This window comes from Lonchura striata, chromosome 2, assembly GCF_050655825.1.
Source record: "Lonchura striata isolate lonStrDom1 chromosome 2, ASM5065582v1, whole genome shotgun sequence".
Lineage (NCBI taxonomy): Eukaryota > Metazoa > Chordata > Aves > Passeriformes > Estrildidae > Lonchura > Lonchura striata.
Genome location: NC_140704.1, coordinates 5,425,170 through 5,443,497, shown reverse-complemented (window position 1 = coordinate 5,443,497; position 18,328 = coordinate 5,425,170). Strand labels below are relative to the sequence as shown.

At 37.2% G+C, this 18,328-nt stretch overlaps 1 protein-coding gene across 1 annotated transcript in view; it reads right to left on the bottom strand.

Moving 5' to 3' along the window:
• Positions 1 to 10,966: 10,966 nt before the first annotated feature.
• Positions 10,967 to 18,328, bottom strand: part of LOC110484531 (sodium channel protein type 5 subunit alpha-like) — a 31,709-nt gene continuing 24,347 nt past the window's right edge. The window contains exons 22-26 of the mRNA XM_085574131.1: positions 17,735 to 17,788; positions 16,679 to 16,820; positions 14,631 to 14,731; positions 13,579 to 13,843; positions 10,967 to 12,257 (exon numbers count right to left, since the gene is read on the bottom strand). Of these exons, the coding sequence (XP_085430257.1) occupies positions 11,113 to 12,257; positions 13,579 to 13,843; positions 14,631 to 14,731; positions 16,679 to 16,820; positions 17,735 to 17,788 (1,707 nt within the window). The 3' untranslated portion in view covers positions 10,967 to 11,112. The remainder of the gene's footprint in view (positions 12,258 to 13,578; positions 13,844 to 14,630; positions 14,732 to 16,678; positions 16,821 to 17,734; positions 17,789 to 18,328) is intronic.

The following is an 18,328-nucleotide window of genomic DNA, read 5'->3' as shown; positions in this document are numbered from 1 at the left end:
TTGCACATTTGGTACAAGTAATGTTTCAGTATAAAAATTATGGTAGATTTAGAATTGCTTAACTGACACAGTTTTACACAGGTAAGATAAAGAACCTTATGCTTTTTTTCCCTCACTAGAATGAGGCGTATATAATAAATTTCCCAATTTTTGGAAATGTATTGTTGATTTTATTTGGTTAATGAAATTATGGTATAAAAATTCACCTCCCAAATGCTGCCTGTCAGCTCAGGACTTACGTCCACCTGTGCATGTTAAAGCTTTTCAGTGTTTTGGGATTTTTTTATAACACAAGAGAAACTGAGACCTCCTGGCCAAGATGGGAAATCTTCATAAATTGCTGTTTATGGGATGAGTATTAACATATGTGGGATTTGTGGCCCAGTGTGAAACTGAGGGAATGATGCTGCAGAGAGCATCCAGTGATTTATAAAGGTTGTTTACTGCACAGAGATTAGAATAGCTTTTATCATACATTATATTGCTACTTTGCTTTAAAATAATAGCTGAAGCCATTTTCTGACCCGCATAATAGTGAAGTCTTAAATGGTATGAAGCAGCTAATTGGCATTTTTGTCAAAATAAAAGACCTAGGATAAAGGAATCTCATTTGCTTTTATCAGAGGATGAAATTATATTTAAAAAAAAAACAAACATGATGATGTAAAATTCAGACTCTTTTGTATGGATAATTGCTATTACAGAGTAACAGGAAATTGCTTTCTCTGTAAGTATGTATTAAAATCATTCTGTTACATACAGTAATCTCCGGCTTGCTAAATGGTCCGATGCACGTTTCCATCAGGAAAATTTGCTTATCACCTACTCAAATGGAAAAATATGGATTGCTCTTCTCTTTCTCCTCAGTGGCCTATCAGAATAATACTAAGACTATTAGAGTAATGAAAGAAATAAAGCTGTAATATTAATATTCCTAATATTGCCTCATCAAGGACCATCAAGTGTATCTAGAAATTTCCCTCACTGTCCCAGACACTGGATATTTACATGCTGAAAAACCTTCTTTTATTATATCCAATATATCTTTTTTTTTTTTTTTTTTTTTTTTTTTTTTTTTTTCAAATGAACAAGTATAACAGAAAAAATTCATTATCTGAGGTAAACCAGAGGCAGTTTAGGTACTTGAAGATATCACACCCAGGAATTAAGGTCCAGGCGGGTTTATTCTGATAAACCACAGGCTTCAGGAGAGGCAGATTTTAAGGACCTAAACACAAAGTACAGTGGATTAGCTATTTAATACATAATAAGGTGATTGACTAAAGCATCTGTTTGGCAGAGTGTGGTTATTGAGAGATTGTATTATTTATCAGACAGGAAGAGCTGAAAAAGACCTGAGTGTCAAGGAGTGTCTAGAAAATGAGGTGTCCTCTTTTACAACACAAAATAATTGTAAAGGAAGATCTATAATGCACAATCCCCAACAGATCAGTGTGCCAGGTGATGCACTGGCAACCACACCCTTTATTCTTTCCATCTTACCTGGAACAGAGGAATTTCTCTCTGCCTGCTCTTTTCAACAGTTTTCTGCAGGAATTTTCATTTCTTCCTTAGTAATTTTGATACTGTAATTCCACATCTATGCCATATTTCTGTGAGGTCTTTTTATTCAGCATCTCCACCTCTGGTTTTGTGGTTTCCTGCCCAATTATGACCTTTCTGGCTCTTGTAGTCTGTGGTACAACAGAAATGAGTGTGTACATTTTTTAAAGTTTTTTTTTTTAATTATTTTTGTACATTTTCAGTCTGTCTTTGAACTTCTTGTGTAACAGGAGTGTGAAATGGGGCCAAATTCATGGCCAAGGCATCAGTTCATTATCACAAATCTTTCCAATCCGGTGTCCCAAAACAGTGGGAGAGCCCCAGCCAGTCCTGCTGGTTTGAATTCAGCAGGTTCATTCCAGGTGGGATGTGTAAATCCTCTAAATGAGGGCCCAAACACCTCCAGTGCATAGTCTACCATTAAATCTGGGACCAGCAGCATAAATGCTTTGGGAAAGGAGAAAAACATTTGTGTACAAGAAGCCACCCTAATCAAAGAATAATTCTCTATGTATTTGCAAACTTTGAGCCACAAAGTTTAATTTATGATATTAAAAAATAATTAATTACCTTTTAAAATATATGAGCATGTTTCCTGTCTTTATTTTTTTCTTATTTGAAGTAATGCTTATGTGGAAATTACAACCTTTTTAAACATCAGTGATCAAGAACCTTCTTTAAAGAACAGCAGGAAATGACTAATGCAAATATACAGTGAAACCATCCAGTCATTTACACAAAGGAATCTTCCTCCAGCTCTTTAATGGACTAATGCAGGCTGGATTGTAATGGGGCTAATTTGCTCAACACCTACTTAAAGAGAAGATGCTGGGGTGCCTGATTTTTCCCCTCTCTTGGGTCTGAAAAAGCAATATATTGCCTACATGAAAGCATCCGTGACACTTTGATAGATGCAGTGAGCTGCAGCCAATGCATAATTGGATGATGCTAAGAGAAGTGTCTGAAATTGCCTCTCAGAAGCCAGGCTTTAAAAGTCTATCAAATTCAGCAAACAGAATGGGAAAAAAAGGTCTAGAATTTGTTTCATCACTCATCTCACTCTCACCTTGTCAAGCTAAAACTGGAGCTTTGAGTCTGTGGCAACAGGAATGCAACTTGAGGGTCAAAGAGATTTTTTCCTGCTATGAAATATGTAATGTTCAAATCACCTGCAACAAGTGTTTTTGTGTCAAAATAATATAAAAGCAGGAGGAAGCAATAATCTGAAATAACATCAGTGTCTCAGCTGTGTAAGTTTTGGAGGTTTTTTTTGTTTTTTTTTTTTTTTCCTTGCAAGTCTTGAACTTCACTGTCCTACAGAAGAGAAAGTTCAATCTTCCTGTTGTCAATACCTGGTATAACATACTATGGACACAAGAGCCTATTTACACCTATAAATGCCAAAACTGGAGGTTTTCTTCCCAATTAAACCAAAGTTTGTGTAGTTGTGGGCACACTTTTATGTTATGGACATTTTAATTCTTATATACTCACAAAAATACAGGAATTTGCTGGGTGCCAGACATGACACACATTCAACGAAAGATTTTTAGAGCTTGGTTTGAGTCTCATATCTTGTCCATCATGTTTTCATCATGCAATTTCTTGCAACACATAAAATATAAAGAAATTAAGTCTGGAAAGGGAAAAAGATGGAAAAAAGGTGAGAGGGAAAGGGAAAGGGAAAGGGAAAGGGAAAGGGAAAGGGAAAGGGAAAGGGAAAGGGAAAGGGAAAGGGAAAGGGAAAGGGAAAGGGAAAGAAATGCCTGTATTTATCTACAAGCATCATACAACATCCCACTGGGTTACTGAGCCTACTCAGTTCTGCTGAAACTGGATTCAGTTTTTTTTTCCCTGCGTGTGAGGTTGAATTTTGACATAAAGGATCTTTTCCTTTCCAAAAAAGTCATCAGTTCACAATACCAGAGCTGGTGCATCAGAAATTTCTTTTTAAAGTAGTAAAATCTGGTGGTTTTCACACACACACACACACACACACACACACACACACACACACACACACACACAAAGAGTCCATAGGAATCTTTACAGCAATATTAGTACATTGCTAGTACCTTGTTAGTACATAGAAACTTTTATTTGTGAGGTGTTAGGGCCATGTTAGTCTTTGGTCTAAAATTCTGCTTGAATTTTATCTAAAGGTATGGTCTTAATAGTTGGGTTTGATTACATCCAAAAATCTCAAAATTAGTAGGATTTATGGGAACGTGCAAGAATGCTCCCACTTTTCACTTATAGCACTGGGCAACTTTAGGACTCTGTTAATTTTTTGGGGTACATGCACATGGGGTACATGATATATAATCATGTGATTCCTAAGTGTTTGGGAAGGGCAGACTTTACAAGATTCTGGGGATTTACTTTGCTGCCTGGAGTCTGAGGCCAGTCAAAGCCTTTCCTCTCTACTGGGTAAAGGACTTGAAAATTCTACTTTGAATTTAGCAGAACTGGCACCAGGAAAAGGCCACCAGCCTTAAAAACCCAGTGAATTCCTCTGTGCTCTTCCACACCATGGAAAGATGGAATTAGACAAAAGCCTTGCAAGCAGGATGGAATAGAAGCAGGTTTTCTAAATCACCTTCAGAAAACCAGAAAGTGTTTTGTGAGAAAATGGCTATTGCTTCTCAGCCATTTACAGTCATCCTCTGCCTAAATCCATGAGAGATGGGCACTGTGGCCACCAAGGCAGGTTTGAAAATGTACATTTTCCAGTGAGGAATGGCCCACAGGGCACTGAGCACTGCCATGAGATGAGTGGGGCAATGAGGTGGCACCTGGAAATGAAAGCCTCTGCCAGCCCAGCCTGTTGTTTTCCCTTTACTACAGCTGAGTGTGGCATTCAAATCCATTAATTCACATCACCAGACCTGGAAATATGGAGACAGATTTCAATTTACTACTTATATATTATTCATGGCTTGCTATGAAATATTATGGAGTTAATTTAATTGCACTGCAATTAAAATACCTGTTTCTGTGTACATGGGTAAACATGCAAAATTGAAAATCTTAAATGAAGATGGATGTTGTCACTGTTTCTATAAGCACTGAGATGAGGAAATAGGTTCTAAAATAATAATTTTTGCTTTTACTATTGCCCTGTCTTTAACAAATAGAAAAGCTTTTCTCTAAATGTTTGCTCATTTGTTCCCTTGACCCTGGATAATTTCAGAAAGAAGAACAGCCATGCCTGGTTCTCAGAGTCCAATAATCCAAGCAGACTCTTTCAGCTGTTCCAAGCATGGAGCATGAGATGTTTAATGTCAAATTGATTTATTTCAATATATTTGGTTTCACATGGGATTTTGATTCAGCCAAATGATACATAATATACTGAACCCTGTGGTGGTAGGATTGCTCCCTTCCCACACCCTCAGGCTGCACTGAGATCTCAGAAATGCTCGTTAGGGCTCAGCGTTGATGAACAGCTCCTGGGCTGAGCTTATCAGGAACACTGTTGGGCTCCCAGGGACTTGGGCTGTCTAATGAGCTCCTGCTTTTTAACCAACAGCCTTGGAAACCTATTTATCTTGCCTGGATAACAGCTCAAGTGGAACAACATGTTTGCTGCTGAACTTGCGAAGAAAGTTACCAACCCAAATTTTGTCCAGGGTAGAAAATCATTATGACTGAAGGCAAACCTTTTGCAACCCTGTAAGCAGCAGCCAAAGTGAGACCCTTTGAGCTCCCTCTGGAGCTGGTGAACTCTCAAGGTTGCTGTGCTCAGAGGATCACTGCTGAAAGGTGATGATGGAGCCTGGGCTGGCACTCCCACTCCTCAAAGCTCAGAATTTCATCCACTGGGGAGATGCAAAGGCATCTGCCCTGAGCACTTCACTGAACCTGAGTGGGAATTTTCTCCTTGCACAGACTCCTTCAGGTTTGTGTGTGTGAGAGTGAATATGAGACAGAAAGGTACCAGGAATGGTGCTCTCTTGGATTCATTAGAGTAGTGAGTCGGCCCATGACGGAGTTACTGTTGTGCTTAGAGCAAATTCTATTGTTAAATTGTTTAAATTAGGTTATCAATTAAACCCTAAATTCAAATATTGTTGAAACCTTTAGGCCTAAACTGTTGGTCAAGTTTGGCAGGATGAGCCACTGTGAACCTTGTGACTCAATGGGAGGATTTCCCTTATTCCTTTTTATCCTTATGCTTTCCCAGCCTTACTCTTTTTCCATCCACACAGGTCCTTTTAGGCTGATTTTAATTTTAGACTGATTGATTTTAGATTTTAGCCCAAATTTTCTCTGTGTGCTTTAACCACCTAATAAGTAGTAGAGAGAACCTTGCTAATGAACTTCATCGTGCTTTCAGTTTCATATTGAACCTGCTTTTGCCAGTGATTTTTTGGGCAACCTAAAACACTCATTTATGGCAAAATCACTATACGAATATAAGGTTACACTCAGCAAAATACAGCAACATATGATTTCAATCACAATGCCTCTGTGAGCTCCATTGCCCTCTTGTTGGTGGATTCCCAGGTGTATTAGGAAGTGCAGCTTGCACTGATTTTACCCAATCTTGTGCATTAATTCTCTCTTTCCTATCTGGATTTGTTGGAGGTCTGTATTACTGGCTGCCTGTTTAGGGGTGAGCTCCCCATTTAGGAAAATAAGGGACATTAACTGCTACCCATCACATTTGATGTTTTGGCAGCCATAGGATTTGTCTTGTGCAGAGCTCGCAGACAAAATAATTTATAGGAGGAAGATAAGTGCAATGGACATAAGCACAAGTGTTTTATTGAATGGGGTGTCAGAGAGCCTGATAAATGAGTGATGGGCACCATGTATGTTTAGGAAGGAAATGTCATTCTCTGAAGATGCTGTGGTGGAATTCTGTTGCTCCTGTTTCCATTGAAGCTTACTGTTATTGAAAGGGGGAGAAATTTTCTGTTCTCTCTGTTCAGGATGGAGTCGGAGGAAGGCACAGCTGGAAATATTCTGGTGAATTTCTGTGCACAGATGTTGGAGAATATGTCTTGTCATGCAAACACAGATTTCTGGCTGCAGCAGTTACAGGCTTCACTGTAGCAGCAGCAAAAACTATACCAAGTAAAGAATACAAGAATGGCTTTTTATTTGCCTCATCATGTCTGTGTTATTACTTCAGCCACAAGCACAAAAGATAGATAATTGGAGTTGGGTATGAAATCTTGGCTGATGAATTCTGCAGAGACTGCTGAGACTAGTAGCATTACTAAAATACTACCTCCAGTTCTACCCTCTTCATTTCAAGAAAGGTATGAATATATAAAAGAAAACTTAGGAAAGAGCTGCTCTTTCTGGTGACCACTTTAAATTGTCCCTAAGGACAAATTCTACCCAATGTTTTGGCAGCAAGGTAGTATGGCTGTTATGTGAAATCTAACCTATGGTATCTAACCTTGGAATGCTCCTGCATAAACCCAGCTTCCCTGGAAACTGGAGAGGAAACTTTGATTGCTCTCAGTCTGCCCAGAACTCCAACAGCTCTGCATTAAGGTAAGGACTGTCATTAAAATCAACTTGGCCTCTCTTACCTTAACTCCATGGAACCACAAAGCAGACAACTGCAACAGATTTGCCCAAACAGCTATTTTTTCCTGAGGAGCTGCCAAAATATCTCTATTGCTCTTTCAAAAGTGTCTGAAGATCAATAAAACCACTTACTAAGTTGATGTCTTCACATATTTTCCCTGGAACTGGCAGAGCAGAGTCACAACTTGTGCCACCACATTCAGCTCTGACACCACTCAGTACCTTAATCCAAACATATTTAATGGATGAGGGTACTGAAGAAACTTGCAGAAAGAAATCTGACATGTTGTAGATGTCATACAAGACTCAATTTAATTTCCAGAGGTTGGCAGGTGAGAAATCTCTTGTTAATTTGCCCTAGACTAGAGACTAGAAGTGCACATACAAATAGTATCAATTGATAAACCCCCATGTTGTTGATTAAAATGTCTCTTTAACCATAATATTTAAGTTTGAAAAGCATCTGGCTGCTGTCAGGCTTGCTTTTAGCTGGTGGTAGCTAATGGAAGTATTTAAACACAGATCCTGCATCAGTGAAACTTTTACCATAAATATTGAATAATTTGTTCTGCTTGGTCCCAACACAACAGATCTCTTCCTCACCACTTCTAGCCATAACCCTGAGCTCTTCCTAAAGCTGCTCAGGTTGTTCGGTGTGCTCATCTTGTGGGAATATTCACTCTAAACATGAATTATAAAAGCATCTTTTGGGATGTCTTCCTGCACTACCTAAGTTGTGAGGATTTCTCATGGTGAGAGAGAATGTTTAGGACAGTGGCATTGCAGATGACACCACTTGTCAAGCACAATTACCTCTGGCAGGTTCAGGGATAAGATGAGATTTTCTTTCTGGTATCTGTCATAGAATCACAGAATGATTTGGGTTGAAAGGACCTTAAAGATCATCCAGTTCCCACCTCCCTGCTATGGGCAGGGACCTTCCACTAGAGGATATCTCCTTTCGAATAACTTATTTACACATGGGGCCTCTTTTGAGTCCTGAGGAAACAGTGGGTAGTGCAAACATTGCAAAGGTGAGCAGTAACTGAGGAACTCCAGAAAGTAAAAGGACAATTTCCACAAAACCTTTGGGGATCCTGTTCTCAGGGACACAGTGCTACCACAAAAGTGGAAAAAACTCTTATTTTCCAGAGGTCTGTTTCATTCTATTTCTACACAGGATCAGTGACACATGGAAATGTAAAACAGAGATCTGCACCACCACTAAGGAGGCAATGCTGGTTTGTACTCTGCTGCTGACCCTCAGAAATTCCCTGGGAGCTCTACATTCCCAGTATTTCCTCACTGGATGGATCCAATATTCCTTTGTTTCTGCCGTTCTCTGATTTAAGTGTCAAACTTCACAAACAGAAAGGAATACTTTTGCTCTGTGTTCCAAATATTCCTGAATTTCTCACAGAGTACACAGAAATCCAGGCAGTTTTACCTGGAGGGATTCACAGTTCTAGATTACCAGAATTGTCAAAAGCTCCTACCTGTTTACTGCTTTAACTCATCACAATTTAGAGACTTATAAAATAAAATCTTTATTGCTTCAGGAACTGAACTGACTTTTGGACAAATCCAGCAGAAAGAAGCTGCAGCAGCTGGATTTCACCATTCTCCTTCCAACCCTGCAACAGCATGCTAAAGTAATTTTAATGATTAAGCAATATTAAAGAATTAATCAGACTTTTAAATTAGCCCCATGGTGAATTCAGGTGGTTTTGTACATTGCTGAGGTGACATAATCACTAAGTATGTGTGCAGGCCAGGTGTGATTTTGTCCAAAATTTCTGCCCCTGCAACAGAAATGAAGTGTTCATCTTTGAAGTATTTCCAGGTATGGACAGAGAACCTGGTGCTGCATTCAAACAAATATTTTTTAATTGCAAAGATCAGAATGATTAATGTTTAAAATTCTCTTAAATGACTTTTCAAATCTTTCCTTCTTTTCCAATATGTAAGAACAAAGCAGTCCTACCTCTTCTCTAAGAAACATTTCCTTCTAAAGTGCTATAGAGAAATGCTTGAACGACCCCTCTAGAAAGTCCAAGCACAGGAAATTTTTTTTTTTTTCACCACCATTAAGGTCTATCAGACACCAGAACAATCAGAAAACAAACACTTACTGAGACCTGTGGCTAACTTAAAAGCCCAGGCCAAAAAAAAATAGACTTGTGACACTTTTCTCCTGAACAATTTAGAATTAATTTAGTACCTGTATGCTGAAGTGTGTGAGTTTCACCTGTTTCACTGAAGACATCCTAAACCACAGTAAATGCTGCCATCTAATGGAGCTTGATCGTTGAACAAAAGCTGTTGGCTCATTCCAGAGCTCATTCCAGCTCACAATGAATAAAATTTATAGTTTCACCTGACCAGCATCACTGTGCATGCAACAATCCAGGCTGGACAGGAGACAGACCCAGCTGGTATCTCTGCCTCCACTGACCCCGAGTTCTCCTGAGAGCTCTGCAGATCTCTTTTTATGACCAGAAGCTGGTTCTGAAAGCAATCATAGAATAATTAAGTTTGGGGAAAGACCCCCAAGATCATCAAGTTCACCCTTTGAACACCTCCATTCCCACTTAGCCACAGCACCAAGTGCCACAGCCACTCATTTTTTGAATGCTTCCAGGGACAGGGACTCCACCACTTCCCTGGGCAGGCTGTTCCAATGTTTGATCATAATAAATCTAGTTCAGACTAGACTGTATCTGAGCTCTTTAACTCTTAGCTTGCCTGTGCCTTTATTTGTCCCAAAAATAGCTTAGTTTTGACTAAATCTGTCCAATTTTGATAGTCTTTAACAAGGCAAATGACAGTACAATTTCATTACCTTTTTATTCTTTCTATTCTTGGCCTGAAAATGCTAAATCTTTTCTGATCCTGTGATTTCTTTCTGATTTCCTGTGAATAGCAAAATATTTTCAGTTTTCTTGTGCTAATAGGTAGCTACTTTGGAAAAATTACATTACTGTTGTTCTACCCCTCCAAAATAGATTGTCTTGTAATAAATGAAATTGAAGATACTTGTTAGAAAATAGACAAAAACATGTTAAGCATCTGATGTCTTTATTGAAGAATCTAAATCAGTCGTATTCCAAACTGCAAAACAACAAAAAAAAATCAGTAAAATAATACACATTGTTCATACATTTTTTCAGAATCAATTAAATAAATGATTTATTTAAATTTAATAAATGCTACCTCACAAGACACATCATTAATTTCTTTTCAGATTACTAAGTAGTGCTTTCCAGGGAAAATGAGTAATGATGGGATTTTATGTACAATTATTCCTTTCTGGAAACAGTACCTCTTGCACAACATTCTTTGATTTTAATTATGATTACAACAATTTTCCTACATTGAATAATACAAAGAACAAATTATGTACAACTTTCAGGCACAGGCAACTGAGGATGATCTGTTAAATCCCTTTCGGTGTTTCTGTAAAGATACCTCAAAAATCCTTAGACATAAACAAATCCATGCAAAGATATTAGGAGGAGGATGGTCCCAAAACCATCAAAATTAGAGGCTGAATATACCCAAGTGTCTTGAGTGAGCTTATTTGCAGAAGTGCATTTATTATTTAACTTTTCTACAATAAAGCCTGTTTGGAAAAATTGTTCCTCCCTAAAGACATGTACCTTGTTCTATATCCTTGTGTGTTTATAAATAAGTGCTAACAACTGATCTTTTACAGACTTCTGTAAACATGTGAACTAATATAAAAATTACAGCTGAAAAAATTAACTCACCAACTCCAGGAGCTGAGGAAAAAAATTCCATGGTTTGATTTTCCTCTAATATTTATGCCATGGTTTTTAAAATCTTAAGTGCTTTAAGGAGCATAGGCAAAACTGAACAATTACAATACTTGAAGGCTGCCAGTATTATTCTAAATGTAGAGTATTTGTGGAATAAAACATGGTCTCCATCTGAAAATAAGTGTCATTGGTTTAATTGAAAATGCTGCAGCCAGGGGCAACCTCATGTGTTAAGCCTATTCCTGTGTGTCTCAGCAACACCATCATAAAATAAAGGGAGGGATATGGAAGAAGTAGGACGTAATTTATCTGCCTTTCTACCATGATTTTCATTAAGGACTGATTCAAGAAGACTTTGCTTGTCCTGTACTTCTTGTTCAAAGACAGCACTGTTATGTTTACAATGGTTTAAGGACATACTTTCAAGAGAACGTTGTTTCAAATACCTCCTGAAGGCCCTTTGAATAACAAGAGCTGACACTTCCTCTTGTTTTCTTCTAAGGGTAGAAGAAATTGGGCTGTAACAACTTTTAGGTGGACTGTCAGCTGCAATCTTTTCTTCCATGTTTAATTCAAGACTCTCCAGATCTCCAGATTCTCCCAAGACCCTTTTAGTGAAAGCCAGCAAGATATCCAAGCAGTGGATCCTATCTCCACTAACTATAGGGATGTCCATGGCTATGAGCTGGATTTTATTAGGCTTTGGGATACGCAAGGGCTCTGCCAGTGCATCTGCAAAGTCTGAAAGAGCAGAATAATCTATGAACTGCGTTGCCAGAGGGTCAAATTTTCCCCATGTCTCATAAAACATATCAAAGTCATCCTCACAAAGAGGATCTGCGCTTTCCTCAGTGGCGACACTGAAGTTCTCTAAAATGACAGCTATGTACATATTTACAACAATGAGAAATGATATAATGACATAGCTTACAAAATATAAAATACCAAAGCCCTTATTTACGCAATTATTTTTGTTTGGCTCTGTGACATTTAATTGGTGAGCACATAAATCAGATGCTTTTAGCACAGGGGCCAGAAGACCATCCCAGCCAGCTGATGTGGTAATTTGGAAGAGGCAGAGAATGCTACCACAAAATGTTTGGAAGTTGAAAATATCATCAATCCCACCCTGCAAGGGGATACAGGCAAAGTTTGCCATGCCCACGATGGCATAAATGAACATAATCAGGAAAAGCAAAAGGCCAATGTTGACCAGTGCAGGAAGAGACATCAGCAGTGCAAAAAGAAGAGTTCGAATTCCTTTGGCTTTGCGAACTATTCTCAGGATTCGGCCAACCCGCGCCAAACGAAGAGTTCTCAAAACCGTAGGGGAGAAGAAAGATTTAAACACTTCAGAAACTCCAAGACCTTTGAAAAGCAAAGGAAAACAAAATGTTGTCAGGTCAAGTTAGTCAAATTAATGTCTGTTTTGTTATAGTCTGTGCTTTAGGTGTCGGCAGTAACACTGATCACATCACGCTGCTCTCAATATAAACGTCATCAATTCTGAAACTCAGATAAAAGTTTAGGCAAAGAAAGAAAAACTAATATCTTTCAATATAAAAGAGGCATCAAGATTTCTGCATAGTTTGGAAGCTTCCTTATTCCAAGTTTCTCTAATATGGGGAGTGAATTTATGCATTCATTGCTCAAGTACCTAAAAATCCTATTAAATCCATTCTGGTCTTGTGCTGGAAGCTCTGGGACTGCCTCTGAGCCACTTTCTGAGTGCTGCTTTTTCTTTAGGCCAAAGCCTAAATGTGAGGCTTTGACTAATGCTTGGTACTCAAATGAGATCAGAGAAGAGCAAGAAGAAAATAAAGGAAGATTGTCTCTCAGTGTTTATCTCCCATAACACCTCATTCTATGACCCTGCTATCACAGTAGTGATGCAAATGATTACAAACAGGAGAGTTAAGAAGTCACAATTTTTCTGGGTTGTACAGGATGGCAAAAGGCGACCATGCTTAGGCAAGAAGTCAAGAACTCAGAGCAGTTTTTTTTCCCATCCTTTATTATATGATATGACCTGAGCCTGACTAGAAAGAACAGACAAAATAAATGGTATAAGAAACTAGAGCTGTATATGACCCTTTGCAGAGTCAATGATCAGCATCTAGTCTTATTTAAAGAGCCAAAAAAATACAAGCCAGTTTTAATAATTTTTTTCAGTCATAAATAGTGGTCTAGGTTTAGTATGGTGTTGAGCAACCAAATTTTCCTGAGCTTTCCAAATCTACAAATGGGCTTTTCCTTCTTAAGAGGAAGTCCTGGAAAAGTAAATTAATCCCCATTTTTGATGGAAATGTATTTTTAACCTGAATTTTCTTTTACTGTGAAAACAACAGCTAATGTGACAACATGTAAATTGAAAGCATAAAACATTAGACAACAGTTTAAGTATAATAAGTTTAAAAATATATTACTGAATTAAATTAATATTCTGTTAATTCCTCAATAAAAATCAACTTAAAAATTTGAAAACTCCATTTACCTTTTAGTACTCTGCAAAAATATAAGGGAAAACAAAAATGCATCCTTTTAGAAGGAATCACTTAGCTGTGATTAGTTTGAAATAGTGCAATGGATCTGGAATTTGTTTATCAAACATATGTAGGTGGTTACTTCAAGCAGGAATTTGACTTAATACTGGCAAGACACTTTACCTGACCTAGTGATTGATACTTACTCACTATTGAAAGGATCACAACACTGAAATCAAACACGTTCCAGCCACTTCCAAAGTAGTAGTGCCTTAAGGCCAGTATTTTTATGACACATTCTGCGGTGAATACAGCCACAAAAAAATAGTTGATTTTATTCAGAACCTCCTTGGTGGCTCTGTCATTGTTTTCTGCCATCATAACGACCATATTTAGACAGATGAAAATCACAATGGTGATGTCAAAAGCTTTGTGAGATACGATGTCAAACATCAATCCCAGGAATGCATTCTGTGGAAAGGAGAACTACTTAATGCCACTTCTGAGACCCAGCCTGCATTCAAATATTAATCAGTAATTTGTGCTTAGAAAAGAAATTTTACATAACATAAATTAACAACAAGCTACTAGAAGCAGTTTGGAGTGATTTCTTTAGACTCTCAAAGAAAACTCACCATACTTTCAGTATTTTCAGGCATCAAGAAAGCACATTGGCTTAGAAAAAAATACATAACAGGAAAACATTCAGAGTACATTGTGATTGCTCTTTTAATAGAAACACTTATTGAAGCAGATATTTTAGGATAAGCAATTCTAATTAAAATGTCATAAGCAGGAAAAACTCTGAGTAGTTACTGTGCAAAGCCAGGCCTGGAATTAAATTTAAGAAAATGTAAGGAATAAAGCATAAGATTATTTAAAAGCAAATAATAGCCATGAGGCATGTAATGCTCTGCATTCATTATCACCTGCAATATTCCAATCTAGTTGCAGAAGCAACATCATGCAACTTAAATAACCAAGATCATGTTATGAATATCAAATACTTCATATGAACTGGTTTAAAAAGTTTGCACATTTGAGTAGGTGAATAGGTTGTAAATTTTCTTAGTTAATACCCTCAAAGATGACTGTGTTGGATGGAATTTTTCAACAAAAGAGAATAAAATCTAAATTCTATATTGACTGAGGAAGATGAAGGTCTCTAATGCAAGGTTTATTTCCCAATTCCTGGCTACTGAGTTTAAATATCATCATCTTTATATCCTCTGTCATATTCTTCTTAACGTGGCCTCACCGATGGTCTTGGGATGGGTTTTTGGGGTTTCTTGGATCCAAGTTTTTTTAGAGCATTATAGTACTTTTTCTGTTCCTCAGTCAAAAATAGATCTTTCCCACCTAAGTAAAGAGAAAAAATATTGTTGTTCAGATGCAGTCAAATAAATACCAATAAATTTATGTTAAAGACAGTAAGTTACAGTTGTCATGAGTGGGACCTAAGAGAGCACAGAGACCAAATGTGTCTTCACCATTTCTCCTTTTCCCCTTGATCTGATCTGGGTTGATCATGAAAGTCAAGTCCAGGCTGTGATCCCAAGTCAGTTCCCTCAAGTGTGAGAGCCTTTTCAAAGTTTTGCAGATCTATTTCCTATTTTTAAAATTACATAAGATTCATCAAGAAGTGGAATATTTTATATTTTTTTGGAAAGGCAGAAGCAGAAGTAGATTGCTGGATTAGCAAGCAAATAGAGGATGATGAATAAGAATTTTGGGACCAAGTTCTATAGGAAGTTCCTGTTAATAAGAAATAAATTTCTTATTAACATCCACACCACCTGCATTACTGAGCAATCCCTTGGAACCCAGTATTCAGGAATCACTCATCATAAAAGCACTGAGTGATCAGCATTTTGTACAACAAATACATAACAATGCACAGCAGGGCATCTGCAATTGGAATCACTCCAGCAAAACCTCTGAAAATTCTGCTTAACTTCACTACATGGACTCTCAGTGAAAAGCCCAAAGAAGCAGAAAATAAATGAAAGAGAAAAATGAAAAATAAAAAATGTCAGTTACAGCATGTGCTAAGAAAAGAAAAAGAAGTGTTACATCTACATAAACTTCTAGCAAATGTTCAGGCTTTTAAACTACTTTACTTTTTTATCTATTGGGATTATTGTACTGGGACTTTGTTATAAAAAGAAATTCTTACAGTGAAGTTGGACTGCTGTTCTTCAATCTTTATACATATTTTCTCTGTCCAAATTCAGAGAACAGAAGAATTTATTGTGGGTTTTGTTTCTATTTCTCTCTACCAAAGGCAGTAATGCTTTGACACTTGGTGTGTAAGTCAGCCCATGGAAATAATAAATTATTCCAGTAGAAATTCTGCCTTCCAAATGGGAACCTTGAAATTGTAAACCTCCTGTTGGGGTCTACTTTCCTGGTATGTTTTCAATTAGCAAGATGCTTATTTCTTGTAAGACTTCTAAGTGGCTAAATTGACACAATTTCCCTCAATATTCTGGATACTTTAAACCCCTAAATGAGTCAGGACTCAATTGATAAATAAGCTTGGCACAAGGAAGGTGAAGAATTCCAGACAGATATTACTGTTGCTTTTCTTTGCTGCATTTTGCATTCAAAGATTTTGCCTTCCATTTCTTACTGAATAACAAGAACAGGGAATATAACAACTGTGAGGAGAAAAGTGCTTGCAGCATGAAGTCATTGCTTCATGGGCTTTAAGCAGCCTTTAAATTTCTGCACAGTCTCTTCCTGGGGTCATGGCTTGGATCCCTATTATTTTAAAACCTCACTAAATTAATTTGTAGATTTATTTTGTAGATGAATGACTTTTTGAAGTGTAGCTAGTTTGACAAGATGTTCTATGGACAGGACCTTTTCAAGGTTCTTTGCCAGGAAAGCAGAGGTTACTCCTTCCATGATTGATTACCCTGCTCACATTTGTGAGGTGCTCACTCTCAGCAAAAAGGGTTTTTCTGTTCCCCAGAGCAAATCTTCAAAGCAGAAGAAAAGAATTCCACTCTCCTGTAGCAAAGTCTAGGTAACTTTTTTGACTTCTCACTTCTAAAGCTACTCACTCCTTCCTCCTCATCCTCTACTTAGAGTTAATTCAGGACTTGGCAGGAAAATATAATTCACAGGTAAAAACCTTGAGGAAGAAGGGATTCCTGTTTTCAAAACTTGGTTTGAAATGTTATTATTTTAAATTTATCTAGTCAGACACTTATTTCAAAATGGTAGACCTCTAGATATCAAGCCAGCATTCACTTAATCAAATTGGGATTACAGGAGACCATGGGTTAGCTCATGCAGTACTTATCTTTTTCCTTTGCTGGTTAAAATTGCTGATAACCACTCCAATGAAAAGGTTCAGCATGAAGAAAGATCCAAAAATAATGAAAACCACAAAGAATGCATACATGCGTAAGCGTGCTTCAAACTGTGGCTCTTCATCAATCTGTTTAAAAAAAAAAAAAATCAAACCAGAAAAATAATATTGGTAAGAATTAGATAATCTCAGCTTTAGCATTTCCAATTTATTATAGCAGATCTTTCTATTGTCATGAGGGATTAATTATTTCTGCACATTTACTCCTTTATCTAGATGTACAAGTAGAACTGTCTTGCTCTGTCTTGTTACTGTTTGTAAAGACAATGAAAAACAAAGCCAAATCCTGCTCTAGCAATTTTTTTTTAGTAATGAATAAACAGTTCCAATTAGAAGGGATCCTGTGAATGCCCTGATTAGAAGAACAGCTCAGACTAAACCTAATGGTGAATTCCTTCTTTTGAGATGCCATCCCAGGCAAGAAGCAATTTAATCCATCTGTACAAGGAAAAATACTGTTATTTAGCAGCTATTTAACTACAGTTAAGAGTACTGGGATGGAATGGATGGGGAAAAATGCAAAGTCAACTAAAAATAGAAAAGTTCAGACTCACTGTGCTAGTATGAGAGTGAGAAACAGGACATACAAATGGGAAAAAAATAGTGAGGGTGTCAAATGTAGGAAGAAAACCTCAAATAACTGATAAAGATGCAGGCTGTTTCAGTTCTACTGCATATGTTTAAAAAGGAAGAGAATTTGCTTCAGAGGCACAGTCATATTCTGCTTCCAAATCAGATTTGTACAAAATTGTATATTATCTTGCCCTCTTTTTGTGTGGTATCCCTCTATTGTGACCAGTTTATTTTATCTAAGTTTCAGATATTTGGTACTCCAAGGATTATTGTTTCACTGTGTAGCTGGATGCATTCAATCACTTGTATTTTTGACCTGATGTTGCAAACAAAGCAGAAAAATTGACTGTATGGATAGAAAAGGGAAGAAGGAAGGGGAAAAGAACTAAAATTTCATTTCAGTGACATACCTCACGTGAATCCACTGCTGCATACATAATATCCATCCAACCTTTAAAAGTTGCCTGAAAGAAAATGCATTGTTTATTATAACTGAGAGAAAAAATAGCTATTGATAATATAAATGTGTTAATAGTTGTGGAAAAAAATAAGAAGTGTGCTGTAAAAAATACGCATCAATTCTAAGATATCCTTGGAAGTATGATCCCCTGGAATTTATTAGAGAGAAAAAAAAATACTGAAAAGAAAACAAAAGTTATTATTCATTTCAAATGCTTTAATGCTAACTCTTGTTAAATTGAAATTTTTGTAAAAACAAAAGAATACTAGACGTTTCAGCAAATACAACTTAACTAGCAAATATAACTTAAAAGGAAAAAAACAACTTCTAACAGAACAGCAGACTGTTCCATCCTTCAATTTTTATCAATCATAGAACATTTTGGAGGATCCAGAGCAAAGAACTTCATCTAGAAAATATACAGGGATAATAGAGACTTTTTAAAAATTACTTTCTCTCCTTTGTTGTGGTGTTAGTGAGCTCAGTGAATTAGCATCCCGACACTTCAGGACTTTTACAACAGAAGAAGACATAGAATTCTAAA